At 44.0% G+C, this 15,443-nt stretch overlaps 1 protein-coding gene across 1 annotated transcript in view; it reads left to right on the top strand.

Annotated features, from left to right (window-relative positions):
* LOC104682181 (kinetochore scaffold 1-like) overlaps positions 1-13,184 on the top strand; it is a 33,851-nt gene extending 20,667 nt beyond the window's left edge. The window contains exons 8-14 of the mRNA XM_030931487.1: positions 3,038-3,115; positions 3,291-3,330; positions 4,752-4,853; positions 5,286-5,386; positions 8,680-8,748; positions 12,413-12,522; positions 12,726-13,184. Of these exons, the coding sequence (XP_030787347.1) occupies positions 3,038-3,115; positions 3,291-3,330; positions 4,752-4,853; positions 5,286-5,386; positions 8,680-8,748; positions 12,413-12,522; positions 12,726-12,848 (623 nt within the window). The 3' untranslated portion in view covers positions 12,849-13,184. The remainder of the gene's footprint in view (positions 1-3,037; positions 3,116-3,290; positions 3,331-4,751; positions 4,854-5,285; positions 5,387-8,679; positions 8,749-12,412; positions 12,523-12,725) is intronic.
* Positions 13,185-15,443: the final 2,259 nt, after the last annotated feature.

Below are 15,443 nucleotides of genomic sequence, written 5' to 3'. Positions count from 1 at the left end.
TTTCTCCTGGCTGCTCCATCCAGCTTCCCTGTTGGCCTCTCTTTCTCTAACTGATCCCTTGTGGGGATTTATATTTTATCACCTATTCTTTTCTATATTCTCTCCCCCAGTGCTTTCGTCTGCCTTAATAATTATGTGACTGATTCCCAAATTTAAATTCCTCAAGCATTTTTTGAGTATGTACGGCATGCCAGGTACTGTGCTTAATATCAGAAAAGAAATAAAAATATTTAAGACACAGTTTTTGCCCTAAAGTAGCTTATAATCATTTCAGGTGAGGGCATCTTTAGCCTCTCTCTCTTGAGTTCCAGACTTAATTTCTAGCTTCCTTCTGAACCTGTATGCAAAAATATCCTTAAACACCTTAAACTCTGAATACAGTCTGGGCAACATAGCGAGACACTATCTCTACAAAAACAAAAGTTTAGCTCAGTGTGGTAGCACATGCCTGTAGTCCTAGCTACTTGGGAGGCTGAGGCAGGAAGATCTCTTGAGCCCAGGAGGTCAAGGCTACAGTGAGGCAAGATCACACCACTGCACTCCAACCTGTGCGACCGAGTGAACTAAATAAATAAATAAATTTAAATACATTCTCCCAGCTCAAAAATAAAATCCAAAAACTTGTTCTCTCTTATGATGTTTCTCATCTTTATTTATAGCAGTCACAATTCTTATACATTGTAAAAGGCTCAATACTTTCATTGTCTTTTAGGTTCTCTTAACAAGTCCTGTCATCCGCAGCTTCAGTATCTCATGTGTTTATTTCCCTTTCCCATTAAGGCTCATCTTAATTCTGAAATGTGCTATTTCAGTCTTCTATCTAACCTTTATACATTCTTACCATTATTCTGCCTCCTTCCAGTCCAAACTGCACATTGCTGCCAGATTAATAAGTATGAAAGACAGTTTTCATTAATGTTACTCCTCTGAAAAACTTCTGTCTTTCCATTTATTACAAAGTAAAGTCCAAACTTAACTTTCTTTTTTTTTTCTTTGAGACAGAGTCTCGCTCTGTCGCCCAGGCTGGAGTGCAGTGGCCGGATCTCAGCTCACTGCAAGCTCCGCCTCCCGGGTTTACGCCATTCTCCTGCCTCAGCCTCCCGAGTAGCTGGGACTACAGGCGCCCACCACTTCGCCCGGCTAGTTTTTGTATTTTTAGTAGAGACGGGTAACCCGTGTTAGCCAGGATGGTCTCGATCTCCTGACCTCGTGATCCGCCCATCTCGGCCCCCCAAAGTGCTGGGATTACAGGCTTGAGCCAGCACGCCCAGCCTTTTTTTTTTTTTTTTTTTTTTTTGAGACAGAGTCTCACTCTCTTGCCCAAGCTGGAGTCAATGGCGTGATCTCGGCTCACCGCAACCTCTGCCTCCCGGGTTCAAGCGATTTTCCTGCCTAAGCCTCCTGAGTAGCTGGGATTACAGGCATGCACCACCAGGCCTAGCTAATTTTTTTTTTTTTTTTTTTTTTTTTTTGCATTTTTAGTAGAGGTGGGGTTTCTCCATGTTAGGCTAATCTCAAACTCCCGACCTCAGGTGATCCACCCGCCTCGGCCTCCCAAAGTGCTGGGATTACAGGCGTGAGCCACAATGCCTGACCCAAACTTAACTTTCTCTGTGGTTGGCTTAAAGGGAAAAAAAAAGGTCCAAACTTCTGAGCTTGACATTTCATACCCTCCACAGTTGTATTCAGATTTACATGATTTGTTACTACTCCCATACACGTCTTAAATTCCAACCAAGCTGGGCGCGGTGGCTCAAGCCTGTAATCCCAGCACTTTGGGAGGCCAAGACGGGCAGATCACGAGGTCAGGAGATCAAGACCATCCTGGGTAACACGGTGAAACCCCGTCTCTACTAAAAAAATACAAAAAACTAGCCGGGCGAGGTGGCGGGCGCCTGTAGTCCCAGCTACTCGGGAGGCTGAGGCAGGAGAATGGCGTAAACCCGGGAGGCGGAGCTTGCAGTGAGCTGAGATCCGGCCACTGCACTCCAGCCTGGGCGACAGAGCGAGACTCCATCTCAAAAAAAAAAAAAAAAAAAAAAAAAAAATTCCAACCAAACATTGCTATTTTTATGCAGTTTGGCCACTTTTTGAGACAAAGTCTCGCTCTGTCACCCAGGCTGGAGTGCAGTGGCATGATCTCCGCTCACTGTAACCTCTGCCTCCTGGATTCAAGAAATTCTTGTGCCTCAGCCTCCCAAATAGCTGAGATTACAGGCATGCATCACCGCCCCCAGCTAATTTTTGTATTTTTAGTAGAGATAGTGTTTCACCATCTTGGCCAGGCTGGTCTCAGAACTCCTATCTGCAAGTGATCTGCCCATCTCGGCCTTCCAAAGTGCTAGGATTACAGGCGTGAACCACTACACCTGCCTTTTTTAAAAAAAAAGAGAGAGAGAGAGAGAGAGTCTCACTGCAGCTTCAAACTCCTGGGCTCAAGGAATCCTCCCTCTTCAGCCTCCTGAGTAGTTGGACACTTACAGACACATGCCACTAGCCTGATCATTTCTACTTTTGTCTTTGCTGCTACATACTACATTCTCCTGTTTTTCACCAAAGAAAGTAGTCTATATTCCTTGAGCTCCCACGGCTCTTTTGCTAATACTTCTTATTTTACCCATCACATCTACTTGTATTATAGTTATTTTGTATAGTTTATCTTCCTGATTAAATTATAAGCTCGGTGGAGGCAAGAATCAGCTCTTCTTTTTCTCCACGTCCTTCAGAGTCCCTAGGACTATGTTTCATTCAGAGTAAGTGCCTAGTACATGTTTTTTTGCACTGAATTGACCACGAGTACATGAATTCCATAGTCTAAAGATCACCCCTTTGTTGACTACCTTACTTTCTCTCTCACAGAAAAAAAATATATAAGCCATCAGACCGGTACTTCTAAACTTTCTACTACCAAAGAAACAATCTCTCGTTGTTTAATACATTGTTTTTGACTGGATTATTCTCTTTTTTTCTTCCTTATTTTGTTTTCTTTTTTACTTTTTTTTTACTGAATTATTCTAACACATATTGTCTATTTTAGAAACTAAGAATTTGGAGGATGAAGAGAAAGACAATCCTGTGGACAAATGGGATTCTGAAATGAGCGCTGCAGAGAAAGGTAATTGAATTAGTTAAGGAGATAAATGGGTGTGGGAGAAGCCCTTCTGTTCTGAGTTTGTTTGTATACTTAGGTGAGATTAAGTTAGGTACAATTTTCAATAAAACATGATTTTTGTGGCAACATTCTAATATGTTTGTTCTGTTTTTTTTTTTTTTTCTTTTTTTTTCCAAAGAATTGGAACAGCTGAAAACTGAAGAAGAGGAGCTTCAAAGGTCAGCCTTTAATCCAAGTGTTAGAAAATATAATGCTAAACTACAGAAGGCTAGATGACTTCCTACCTCCAGAGACTGACAAAATTGGGGACATGAGTCTTGACTTAGGCTGACTCAGGGCTTCTCCACTTTGAGTGGAAACCTAGAGTCCATCTTAGTCAACAGTAGTTTTGAAGCACTTACTGTTTACAGGGCATTTATCCACCACAGTGCTTCTCAAGCTTGAATACTACCAGTATCCTTTTTGTTTAATAAATATAAATATAAACAAGTATAAAATGAACTATATATTTCTGCCGGGCGCGGTGGCTCAAGCCTGTAATCCCAGCACTTTGGGAGGCCGAGACGGGCGGATCACGAGGTCAGGAGATCGAGACCATCCTGGCGAACACGGTGAAACCCCATCTCTACTAAAAAATACAAAAACTAGCCGGGCGAGGTGGCGGGCGCCTGTAGTCCCAGCTACTCGGGAGACTGAGGCAGGAGAATGGCGTAAACCCGGGAGGCAGAGCTTGCAGTGAGCTGAGATCCGGCCACTGCACTCCAGCCTGGGCGACAGAGCGAGACTCCGTCTTAAAAAAAAAAAAAGAACTATATATTTCTTAGGCCTATAAATCTTATTCAACTATAAATCTAAAAGAAAGTAAATAGAAATAATGACAAAACCACTAAAATTCTAGTTGACAACATTAATTTGACAGGTGATAGTGTTTGGCTGAAATTAAATTGATACTAGCAAAATGATTAACAAGGATATGTTCTGTTTAGCTCTAACAACTAAACAAAACCAAATACAGGTAAAAAAAAGCAAAACTGACATCTCAGTTTTTTTTTTTTTTTTTGAGACGGAGTCTCGCTCTGTAGCCCAGGCTGAAGTGTAGTGGCGCGATCTCGGCTCACTGCAAGCTCCGCCTCCCGGGTTTACGCCATTCTCCTGCCTCAACCTCCCGAGTAGCTGGGACTACAGGCGCCTGCCATCTCGGCCGGCTAGTTTTTTGTATTTTTTAATAGAGACGGAGTTTCACCGTGTAGGCCAGGATGGTCTTGATCTCCTGACCTCGTGATCCACCCGTCTCGGCCTCCCAAAGTGCTGGGATTACAGGCTTGAGCCACCGCGCCCGGCAAAATGTAATATTTAAACAGTATCTTAACATGTGAATCCCAAGGATATCTTCATGGATCCTAATTTGAAAAACAATGATTTATGCCTTTCCCAGGTAGACGCACTTCTAAATTAATGCTTATTAAAAACAACAACAACTAAGAATGCAGAAATGGATCCCATACACCTAACATTATTACCTCAGTGGGGAGTCATGTAGCATGCGACTTCTTATTATAAACTTTTTATATTGATAGAGTCTGAATTCTCTAATTCTCTAAAGCCTTATCTCTCTCTGAATACCTGCTTTTATTTGCAGAAATCTCTTAGAACTGGAGGTGCAAAAAGAGCAGACCCTTGCTCAAATAGACTTTATGCAAAAACAAAGAAATAAAACTGAAGAACTGCTGGATCAGTTGAGGTAAGGAAATGCAGGTGTCATTTGTTTGTGTTTTATTCTGTACCTTGTGGTTGTCTGAAGCGACTGGAGCAATTGATGTAATTTTAGTGTGTTGGTGTTCTTAACCTCTACAGTGCTGTTTCAAAAAGAGTCGGTGTACTCAGCAGTAAGTTGAAAATAGAGTAGAAGAACTATGGAATTATAATTTCTCAATATTTTATGCTTTTCATTGCCTAGACTTGGTGTTTCTCCGATATACAACTCAAGATTGAGTTCTTAGTTATTTTAAAAGCTTAAGTTTATACATTCACAATATTTGAATTGAAATATTGTCTCCCAGTCCAGTGGAAAAACATTAGCAGCTGTTGTTGGTACTGTTTGGGTGGTATCAGAAGTTCTCTTTTATCTTAATTTTAAAAATACTTTTTAAAAATCTTGTTTATCTCTCTTCAGCTTGTCTGAGTGGGATGTCGTTGAGTGGAGTGATGATCAAGCTGTATTCACCTTTGTTTATGACACAGTACAACTCACCATCACCTTTGAAGAGTCAGTTGGTAAGGAGCCAAAGTGAGATAATTCCTTTACAAAAAATAAATGGCTACACTCACTAAAGATTCAAATCTTTATTTTACTATACTGATAACTGTTGACATGATGAGAGCACTGCTGAAAGTCTTAGAAGAGTCAATCATAAATAAAAATTTTGCTATCAAAACAATGGATAAACATGCTACTCATGTCTATTTACTGAGTTTCTTTCTTTTCATCTCCATCTTTCGTGATAGAGAATTTACCCTAATGACTGGTGATTCTTCTTTTTTTTTTTTTTTGAGACGGAGTCTCGCTCTGTCACCCAGGCTGGAGTGCAGTGGCCGGATCTCGGCTCACTGCAAGCTCCGCCTCCCGGGTTCACGCCATTCTCCTGCCTCAGCCTCCCGAGTAGCTGGGACTACAGGCGCCCGCCACCTCGCCCGGCTAGTTTTTTGTACTTTTTAGTAGAGACGGGGTTTCACCGTGTTAGCCAGGATGGTCTCGATCTCCTGACCTTGTGATCCACCCGTCTCGGCCTCCCAAAGTGCTGGGATTACAGGCTTGAGCCACCGCGCCCGGCCTTTTTTTCTTTTTTTACTTAAGAGTGAGGCCCTGCCTATAATCCCAGCACTTTGGGAGGCTGAGGCAGGGGAATCACCTGAGGTCAGGAGTTTGAAACCAGCCTGGCTAACATGGTGATACCCCCATCTCTACTAAAACTACAAAAAATTAGCTGGGCATGCACCTGTAATCACAGCTACTCGGGAAGCTGAGACAGGAGAATCACTTGAACCCGGGAGGTGGAGCTTGCAGTGAGCCAAGATCGCGCCACTGCACTCCAGCATGGGCAACAGAGCGAAACTCTGTCTCAAAAAAAAAAAAAAGAGGCCCTAACAAGTTAATTGGAAGTTCTGTGTGTATAGGTGGGTTTATCATCTAAAAGGATGAAATCACTGTATAGGGTGGAAATCACTATATGGTAACTGGACAGAGGCCCAGCTGTTTTGTTGGAGTTTACTAATTGTCAGTCTCTTTTAGGTCTTTTCTCTTTAACCAGTCAGCATCAACATGGACAACCATGGGCAAACATGGCTGTATTGAAACTTAGGATCTTCACAATCTCTGGGCCTCTAAACCTGATTCTCCTTGAAAGTTTCTTTTCTCGATGAGTAGTATTACCTTCTGTCCAGGTCCAAAATTAAAACTTAGGAATCACTTTATACCTCTTTCTCCCTTGCTGTACATAATTCAAATCATCAGTACGACATGCTGTTTTTGTTTTTATTTTTTTTTATGTATTTATTTTTTTGAGACAGTCTCACTCTGCCACCCAGGCTGAAGTGCAGTAGTGCAATCTCTGCTCACTGCAACCTCTGCCTCCCAGGTTCAAGTGATTCTCCTGCCTCAGCCTTCCAAGTAGCTGAGATTATAGGCTTGTGCCACCACACTCGGCTAATATTTTTATTTTTTGTGGAGATGGGGTTTCACCATGTTGTCCAGGCTGGTCTCAACTCCTGACTTCAAGCGATTTGCCCACCTTGGCCTCCCAAAATGCTGGATTACAGGCATGAGCCACAGCGTCCAACCTACTGGTTTTAGTTTCTTAATATTCATCCACTGTTTTTCATCTGTTCTGTCAATAATCATCTCTAACCTAGATGACTACAGTAACATTCCAACTGGTCTTTATGGATCTTCTTCTCCCTGAAGCTACAGTGATTATTGAAAATCTGACTATGCACCTATTACTCAGGCTAATGATCAAAGTATTTGATCTAGCCTATGAAGCCTTGCCTGAATTGAATTTTTCTCCTTTTCCTGTCTCATACTACCTTCCTACCTCTGCATGCTGGCCACAGTGGACTTCTTTTATTTCCTTAAATGATCGTGGTCTTTCCTGCTCAGCCGTATATATCCTATCTCAACACCTTCATGCTGATGTTTCCTATGCCTGAACGCTCTTTTCCCCCACTTCACTAATGAACTTCTTTTTTTTTTTATTTTATTTTTTTTTTTGAGACGGAGTCTCGCTCTGTCGCCCGGGCTGGAGTGCAGTGGCCGGATCTCAGCTCACTGCCAGCTCCGCCTCCCGGGTTCACGCCATTCTCCTGCCTCAGCCTCCCGGGTAGCTGGGACTACAGGCGCCCACCACCTCGCCCGGCTAGTTTTTTGTATTTTTTAGTAGAGACGGGGTTTCACCATGTTAGCCAGGATGGTCTCAATCTCCTGACCTCGTGATCCGCCCATCTCGGCCTCCCAAAGTGCTGGGATTACAGGCTTGAGCCACCGCGCCCGGCCCACTAATGAACTTCTACTAATAATTGTAAGAGCTCAGCTCTCAGTGATCAGTTTCTTGCCCTTCTGTTGTATGTTCTTGCTTCCTGTGGTTTTCCTTAATAGTGCTTATCATAGTTTGTAGTTCTTGCTGTGTTTATTAGTGCAGTTATCTGTGCGTCTCCCTGAGTTGTAAGCTTCTTGAGGGCACAGGTTGAGTATGCTGTTTTTCTCATGGTATCCACAGTACCTAACACATAGAAAATATGTAACAAATCATTCAACAGAGAGAAAATCAATTTAGGAGACACATAACCCTAGACTCTGGAGGAGCTAGCAGCTATCTCAGCTACCTAAAACGTATTATAGCAATGCTAAAAGCATAACTCATTTTTACTGTATTTATACAAGGATAGTAGTTGTAGGGAGATCATAGCCATTTTCCTTATATGATTGTTGAAAATAAAATTATCTTTTCACAGAAGTTAGGGGTTAAAAGAGGAGGCCTTAACAAATATAGCTGTGTACTACCTTTTAAATGTCCTTCAAAGACATACCAGTCAGTGTAGTTGAACAGTCTCAGGGGAGCCTTTACTAAATACAGAGAACAATGATTCAAGGATAACCCTTCAACTTCGTGTGGAAAAACTTGCTACACAAAAGGAGTAGGATTCTAAAGTACTGAGTTTTATGTGACTTCAAATCAGGTAGTTAAAAAAAAAAAGGCCGGGCATGGTGGCTCATGCCTTTAATCCCAACACTTTGGGAGGCCAAGGTGGGCGGATCACGAGGTCAAGAGATTGAGACCATCCTGGCTAACATGGTGAAACCCTGTCTCTACTAAAAATACAAAAAATTAGCCAGGTGTGGTGGCACGAGCCTGTAGTCCCAGCTACTCAGGAGGCTGAGGAAGAAGAATTGTTTGAACCTGGGAGGCGGAGCTTGCAGTGAGCCAAGACCACGCCATTGCACTCCAGCCTGGGAAACAAAAGTGAGACTCTCTAAAAAAATTTTTAAAAATCATTATTCTGGTTCTTTCTAGTTGGTCTCCCTTTCCTGGACAAGCGTTATAGGAAGATTGTTGATGTGAATTTTCAATCTCTGTTAGACGGTAAGTTGAAAACATTTAAGCCTCTAAAAATTTGTTGGGGCTGGGCACTATAACTCATGCCTTTAATCCCAGCACTTTGGGAGACTGAGGCGGGTGGATCACCAGGGGTCAGGAGTTTGAGACCAGCCTGACTAACATGGTGAAACCCCATCTCTGCTAATAATACAAAAACTAGCCAGGTGTGGTGGCGCCCTCGTGTAGCCCCAGCTACTCAGGAGGCTGAGATAGAAGAATCACTTGAACCTGGGAGGTGCAGGTTGCAGTGAGCCAAGATCACGCCACTGCACTCCAGCCGGGTGACAGAGTGAGACCTTATCTCAAAGATAAATAAAAATAAAAATAAAAATAAGGCCGGGTGCAGTGGCTCACGCCTGTAATCCCAGCACTTTGGGAGGCCGAGGTGGGCGGATCACGAGATCAGGAGATTGAGACCATCCTGGTGAACACGGTGAAACCCCATCTCTACTGAAAATACAAAAAAATTACCCAGGTGTGGTGGCAGGTGCCTGTAGTCCCACCTACTGGAGAGGCTGAGACAGGAGAATGGCGTGAACCCAGCAGGCAGAGCTTGCAGTGAGCTGAGATCCCGACACTGCTCTCCAGCCTGGGACAACAGAGCGAGACTCTCTCAAAATAAATAAATCATAAATAAATACATAAAAATAAAAATTTGTTGGGCCAGGTGCAGTGGCTCATGCCTGTAATTGCAGCACTCTAGGAGGCCGAGGTGGGCAGATCATTTGAGCTCAGGACTTTGAGACCAGCCTGGGTAACATAGCAAGACCCTGTTTCTACAAAAATAAAAATAAAAATTTTTTAATTAAAAAATAAAATTGGCCGGGCGCGGTGGGTCATACCTGTAATCCCATCACTTTGGGAGGCTGAGGCAGGTGGATCACCTGAGGTCAGGAGTTCGAGACCAGCCTGGCCAACATGGTGAAACACCCTATCTCTACTAAAAATACAAAAATTAGCCAGGCGTGGTGGTGCATGCGTATAGTCCCAGCTACTCAAGAGGCTGAGGTGAGAGAATCGCTCGAACCCAGGAGGTGGAGGTTGCAGTTAGCCGAGATTCCACCACTGCACTCCAGCCTGGGCCACAGTGAGAAACTCTATCTCTAAATAAATAAACAAATAAATAAATATTTGTTGGTGCTTTACAGGTATAAATTGCTCCTTGAGAACTCTTTCACAAACTACGTTAAATATAAGCAATGACAACAGTAACAATGTTTTCTTAGAAATGTGTATTAGACATAAAACTGCTTGGGTAATGTTCCAAATTTTTGGTAGCTTTTAAAAGAAATGATTTTTTTGGCCAGGCACGGTGGCTCACGCCTGTAATCCCAGCACTTTGGGAGGACAAGGAAGGCAGATCATGAGGTCAGGAGTTTGAGACCAGCCTGGCCAACATGATGAAACCCCATCTCTACTAAAAATACAAAAATTAGTTGAGCACAGTGACAGGTGCCTGTAATCCCAGCTACTCAGGAGACTGAGGCAGAATTGCTTGAACCCGGGAGGTGGAGGTTGCAGTGAGCTGAGATCGTGCCACTGCACTCCAACCTGGGTGACAGAGCAAGATTCCGTCTCAAAAAAAAAAAAAAAAAGATTTAAAAAAGATTATTGGCTGGGTGCAGTGGCTCAAGCCTGTGTGTAATCCCAGCACTTTGGGAGGCCGAGACAGGCGGATCACTAGGTCAGGAGATTGAGACCATCCTGGCTAACATGGTGAAACCCCGTCTCTACTAAAAAATACAAAAAAAACTAGCCAGGCGAGGTGGCGGGCGCCTGTAGTCCCAGCTACTCGGGAGGCTGAGGCAGGAGGAGAATGGCGTAAACCCGGGAGGCGGAGCTTGCAGTGAGCCAAGATCCGGCCACTGCACTCCAGCCTGGGCGACAGAGCGAGACTCCGTCTAAAAAAAAAAAAAAAAAAAATTATTACATGCCAGGGCACGGCGGCTCATGCCTGTAATCCCAGCACATTGGGAGGCCGAGGCAGGTGGATTACGAGGTCAGGAAATCAAGACCACGCTGGCTAACACGGTGAAACCCCGTCTCTACTAAAAATATAAAAAAAATTAGCCAGGCATGGTGGTGAGCACCTGTAGTCCCAGCTACTCAGGAGGCTGAGGCAGGAGAATGGCGTGAACCCAGGAGGCAGAGCGTGCAGTGAGCCGAGATCACTCCACTGCACTCCAGTCTGGGTGACAGAGCGAGACTCCGTCTCAGAAAAAAAAAAAAAAAAAAAATGATTACTAGGTCTTGAGCAATGATTAATAGCTATTTTCATAATTTAAAAACTACTATTATGAGCACTTAGTCTGTATCAGGCATGTGTATTACTTAACACTATGAAGTCCACGCGATTTGTTCCCCATTTTACAAATTAGGAAACTACAGATCAAAAAACTTAAGTGTTGTGTCTAGGATCACTTAGATATTAAAGAAAGCCAAGATTGCTGGGTGCCGTAGCTCACGCCTGTAATCCCAGCACTTCAGGAGACCAAGGCGGGCGGATCACTGGAGGTCAGGAGTTCAAGACCAGCCTGGACAACATAGTGAAACCTTATCTCTATTAAAAATACGAAGAAGGCCGGGCGCGGTGGCTCAAGCCTGTAATCCCAGCACTTTGGGAGGCCGAGATGGGCGGATCACGAGGTCAGGAGATCGAGACCATCCTGGCTAACACTGTGAAACCCCGTCTCTACTAAAAAAAAAAAATACAAAAAACTAGCCGGGCGAGGTGGCGGGCGCCTGTAGTCCCAGCTACTCCGGAGGCTGAGGCAGGAGAATGGCGTAAACCCGGGAGGCGGAGCTTGCAGTGAGCTGAGATCCGGCCACTGTACTCCAGCCCGAGCGACAGAGCGAGACTCCGTCTCAAAAAAAAAAAAAAAAAAAAAAATACGAAGAAATTAGCCGGGTATTGTGGTGTGTGCCTGTAGTCCCAGCTACTCAGGAGGCTGAGGCAAGAGAATTGCCTGAACCCAGGAGGCGGAGGTTGCAGTGAACTGAGATCACACTGCTGCACTCCAGCCTGGGCAATAGAGTGACACTCCATCTCAAAAAAAGAAATGAAAAGAAATCCAGGATTTAAACTCAGGTCTGTGTTACATGTAAACCCACACTCTTACTCAAATACTGTTTCTATATGTGATAAAGGCTTGAGTTTTTGTAGAAATGTCTTATCTTCGCCATATGTGTTGTAATCATGTTTGAAAATAAAAATGGAGAGAATACGTCTGGGCATGATGGCTCATGCCTGTAATCCCAGCACTTTGGGAGGCCAAGGCGGGTGGATTACCTGAGGTCAGGAGTTCAAGACCAGTCTGGCCAACATGGTGAAGCCCTGTCTCTACTAAAAATACAAAAATTAGCCGGGCATGGTGGCGGGTGCCTGTCATCCCAGCTACTCGGGAGGCTGAGGCAGGAGAATTGCTTGAACCAGGAAGGCAGAGGTTGCAGTGAGCGAAGATCATGCCGTTGCATTCCAGCCTGGGCAACAGAGGGAGAATGGAGACTCCAGAAGAAAAAAAGGGACAGAATACTTATGTACCTGGTAGTGTTTAGAGTATTTCTAGCTTATATAATATAGTATTTTTTGCTTATATAAAATACATGTATCATAAATATTAACCTGCTATTGCTTTTTTTCCTTCCCCAGAGGATCAAGCTCCTCCTTCCTCCCTTTTAGTTCATAAGCTTATTTTCCAGTACGTTGAGGAAAAGGAATCCTGGAAGAAGACATGTAGAACCCAGCATGAGGTACCCAAGGTAAAGCCTGATTGAAGTATTTAAAGGAAAATTTGTGATATCTTTCCAAAAAAAGCAGAACTGAAACTTTACATAAATGATAGTGAATCCTGAAATGATAAATGTATTCAATTGTTAAGCTTTTTTGAGTTAGTTATAAGTGAGCCACTAAGCATTGAAATGTTTTCATAATTTCATTGGATTTTTTTTCCCACTTTTTCTAGATGCTTGAAGAATTCTCACTGGTAGTGCACCATTGCAGACTCCTTGGAGAGGAGATTGAGTATTTAAAGAGATGGGGACCAAATTATAACCTAATGAACATAGATGTTAATAATACTGAGTAAGTGTATTAGTTCCCAAGGACTGCCATGACAGAGTGCTACAAATTGGGTACCTTAAACAACAGGTTCTGGAGGCTGGAAGTCTGAGATTAAGGTGTAAGCAGTGTTGTTCTTTCTGAGGGCTGTTAGAATCTGTCCATGCCTTCTCCCAATGTCTGGTGGTTTGCTGGCAATCTTTGGCATTCCTTGGCTTGTAAATGCATAACCTCCCTTCATGTTCACATGGTGTTCTTTCATTGTGCATGTCTGCTCCACATTTCCCCTTTTTATAAGGACACTAGTCATAGTGGATTAGGGGCCCACCTTACTCTAGAAGGACTTCATCTTAACATATTACTTGTGTAGCGACTCCAAATAAGGTCACTTTCTGAGGTATTAGGGGTTTGTAATTCAACATATGGATTTGGGGGAATCCAGTTCAACCCAATAGTAAGTACTTGGTCAACAGTTTATTAAATGAATATATATATAAAGTAAGTACTTGGTCAACTTGGTCAACAACTGGCGCAGTGGCTCACTCCTGTAATCCCAGCACTTTGGGAGGCTGAGGTGGGCGAATCACAAGGTCAGGACTTCAAGACCAGCCTGGCCAATATGGTGAAACCCTGTCTCTACTAAAAATACAAAAATTAGCCAGGCATGGTGGTGGGCGCCTGTAGTCCCAGCTACTCAGGAGGCTGGGGCAGGAGAATCACTTGAACCCAGGAAGCGGAGTTTGCAGTGAGCCGAGATTTCGCCACTGCACTCCAGCCTGGGCACAAAAAGACTCCATCTCCTCACGCCTGTAATCCCAGCACTTTGGGAGGCCAAGGTGGGTGGATCACGAGGTCAGGAGTTCAAGACCAGCCTGGCCAAGATGATGAAACCCCGTCTCTATTAAAAATACAAAAAATTAGCCAGGCGCAGTGGCAGGCACCTGTAATCCCGGCTACTTGGGAGGCTGAGGCAGGAGAATCGCTTGAACTTGGAGGGCGGAGGTTGCAGTGAGCCGAGATCACGCCACTGCACTCCAGCCTGGGCAACAGAGCGAGACTCCGTCTCAAAAAAAAAGAAAAAAAGGAAAAGAAATAATGTATACCTAACTTGGACATGCCAGTGTAAAAATTAAATGAAATTGGGCTGGGACAGTGGCTCATGCCTGTAATCCCAACACTTTGGGAGGTGAGGCAGGAGGATCACTTGAGGTCAGGAGTTTGAGGCCACATTGGTGAAACCCTGTCTCTACTAAAAATACAAAACTTAGCTGAATATGGTGACAGGCGCCTGTAATCCCAACTACTTGGGAGAATCGATAGAACCTGGGAGGTGGAGGTTGCAGTGAGCCAAAATCATGCACTGCACTCCAGCCTGGGAGACAGATCTAGACTCCATCTCAAAAAAAAAAAATTTGTGTTTCATGCTGTTATTGTGTTGCATTTTTAACTGTGGATCTTGTCTTTTACAGATTGAGACTATTATTCTCTAGCTCTGCAGCATTTGCAAAGTTTGAAATAACTTTGTCTCTCTCAGCCTATTATCCATCTGTACCATTACCTTCCACCATTCAGAATCATGTTGGGAACACTAGGTGAGTCAAGGGCCAACCGGGTAAGACTCGGGACTACTTTTTAATGTTCATTTTATTTGAAGAATTCCTCAAAGTGGTCAGCAAATCAGTAGACCATAGTGAGAGCTAAATGTCAGTTCTCTTGAGTTCATTTTGAAGAGTGAGTGTGTGTGTGTGTGTGTGTGTGTGTGTGTGTGTGTGTGTGTGTGTTGGAGTCTCACTCTGTCACCAGGCTGGAGTGCAGTGGCACAATCTCGGCTCACTTCAGCTTCCTCCTCCCGGGTTCAAGTGATTCTCCTGCCTCAGCCTCCCGAGTAACTGAGACTTACAGGCACACACTACCACACCCACCCAGCTAATTTTTGCATTTTTAGTAGATATGGGGTTTCACCATGTTAGCCTGGGTCATCTCGATCTCTTGACCTAGTGATCTGCCCACCTCAGCCTTCCAAAGTGCTGGGATTATAGGTGAAGAATTTTTTCTTAAAGTCAGTGACCTTCATTGCTATCTCCAGTGAATGCTGGAGACCACTGGTCTATTCTTTTGTACCTGCTTCACTGTTTGAATACTTCAACCTAAAACATGAATCAAGAAGAAAAAAACTCACCATTAGCTTAGTACAGATAATACATAAACAACTTTTATGACCTTTAAAAACAGAGTTGGCCGGGCACGGTTGCTCACACCTATAATCCCAGCACTTTGGGAGGCTGAGGCGGCTGGATCACGAGGTCAGGAGTTCAAGATCAGCCTGGCCAAAGCGGTGAAACCCCACCTCTACTAAAAATACAAAAAATAGCCGGGCGCGGTGGTTCAAGCCTATAATCCCAGCACTTTGGAAGGCTGAGATGGGCGGATCACGAGGTCAGGAGATCGAGACCATCCTGGCTAACACGGTGAAACCCCGTCTCTACTAAAAAATACAAAAAAATAGTCGGGCGAGATGGTGGGTGCCTGTAGTCCCAGCTACTCGGGAGGCTGAGGCAGGAGAATGGCGTAAACCCGGGAGGCGGAGCTTGCAGTGAGCTGAGATCCAGCCACTGCACTCCAG

Source organism: Rhinopithecus roxellana, chromosome 5 (assembly GCF_007565055.1).
Source record: "Rhinopithecus roxellana isolate Shanxi Qingling chromosome 5, ASM756505v1, whole genome shotgun sequence".
Classification (NCBI taxonomy): Eukaryota; Metazoa; Chordata; class Mammalia; order Primates; family Cercopithecidae; genus Rhinopithecus; species Rhinopithecus roxellana.
The sequence above is the reverse complement of the archived record's forward strand: the minus strand, read 5'-3'. Positions and strand labels throughout refer to the sequence as shown.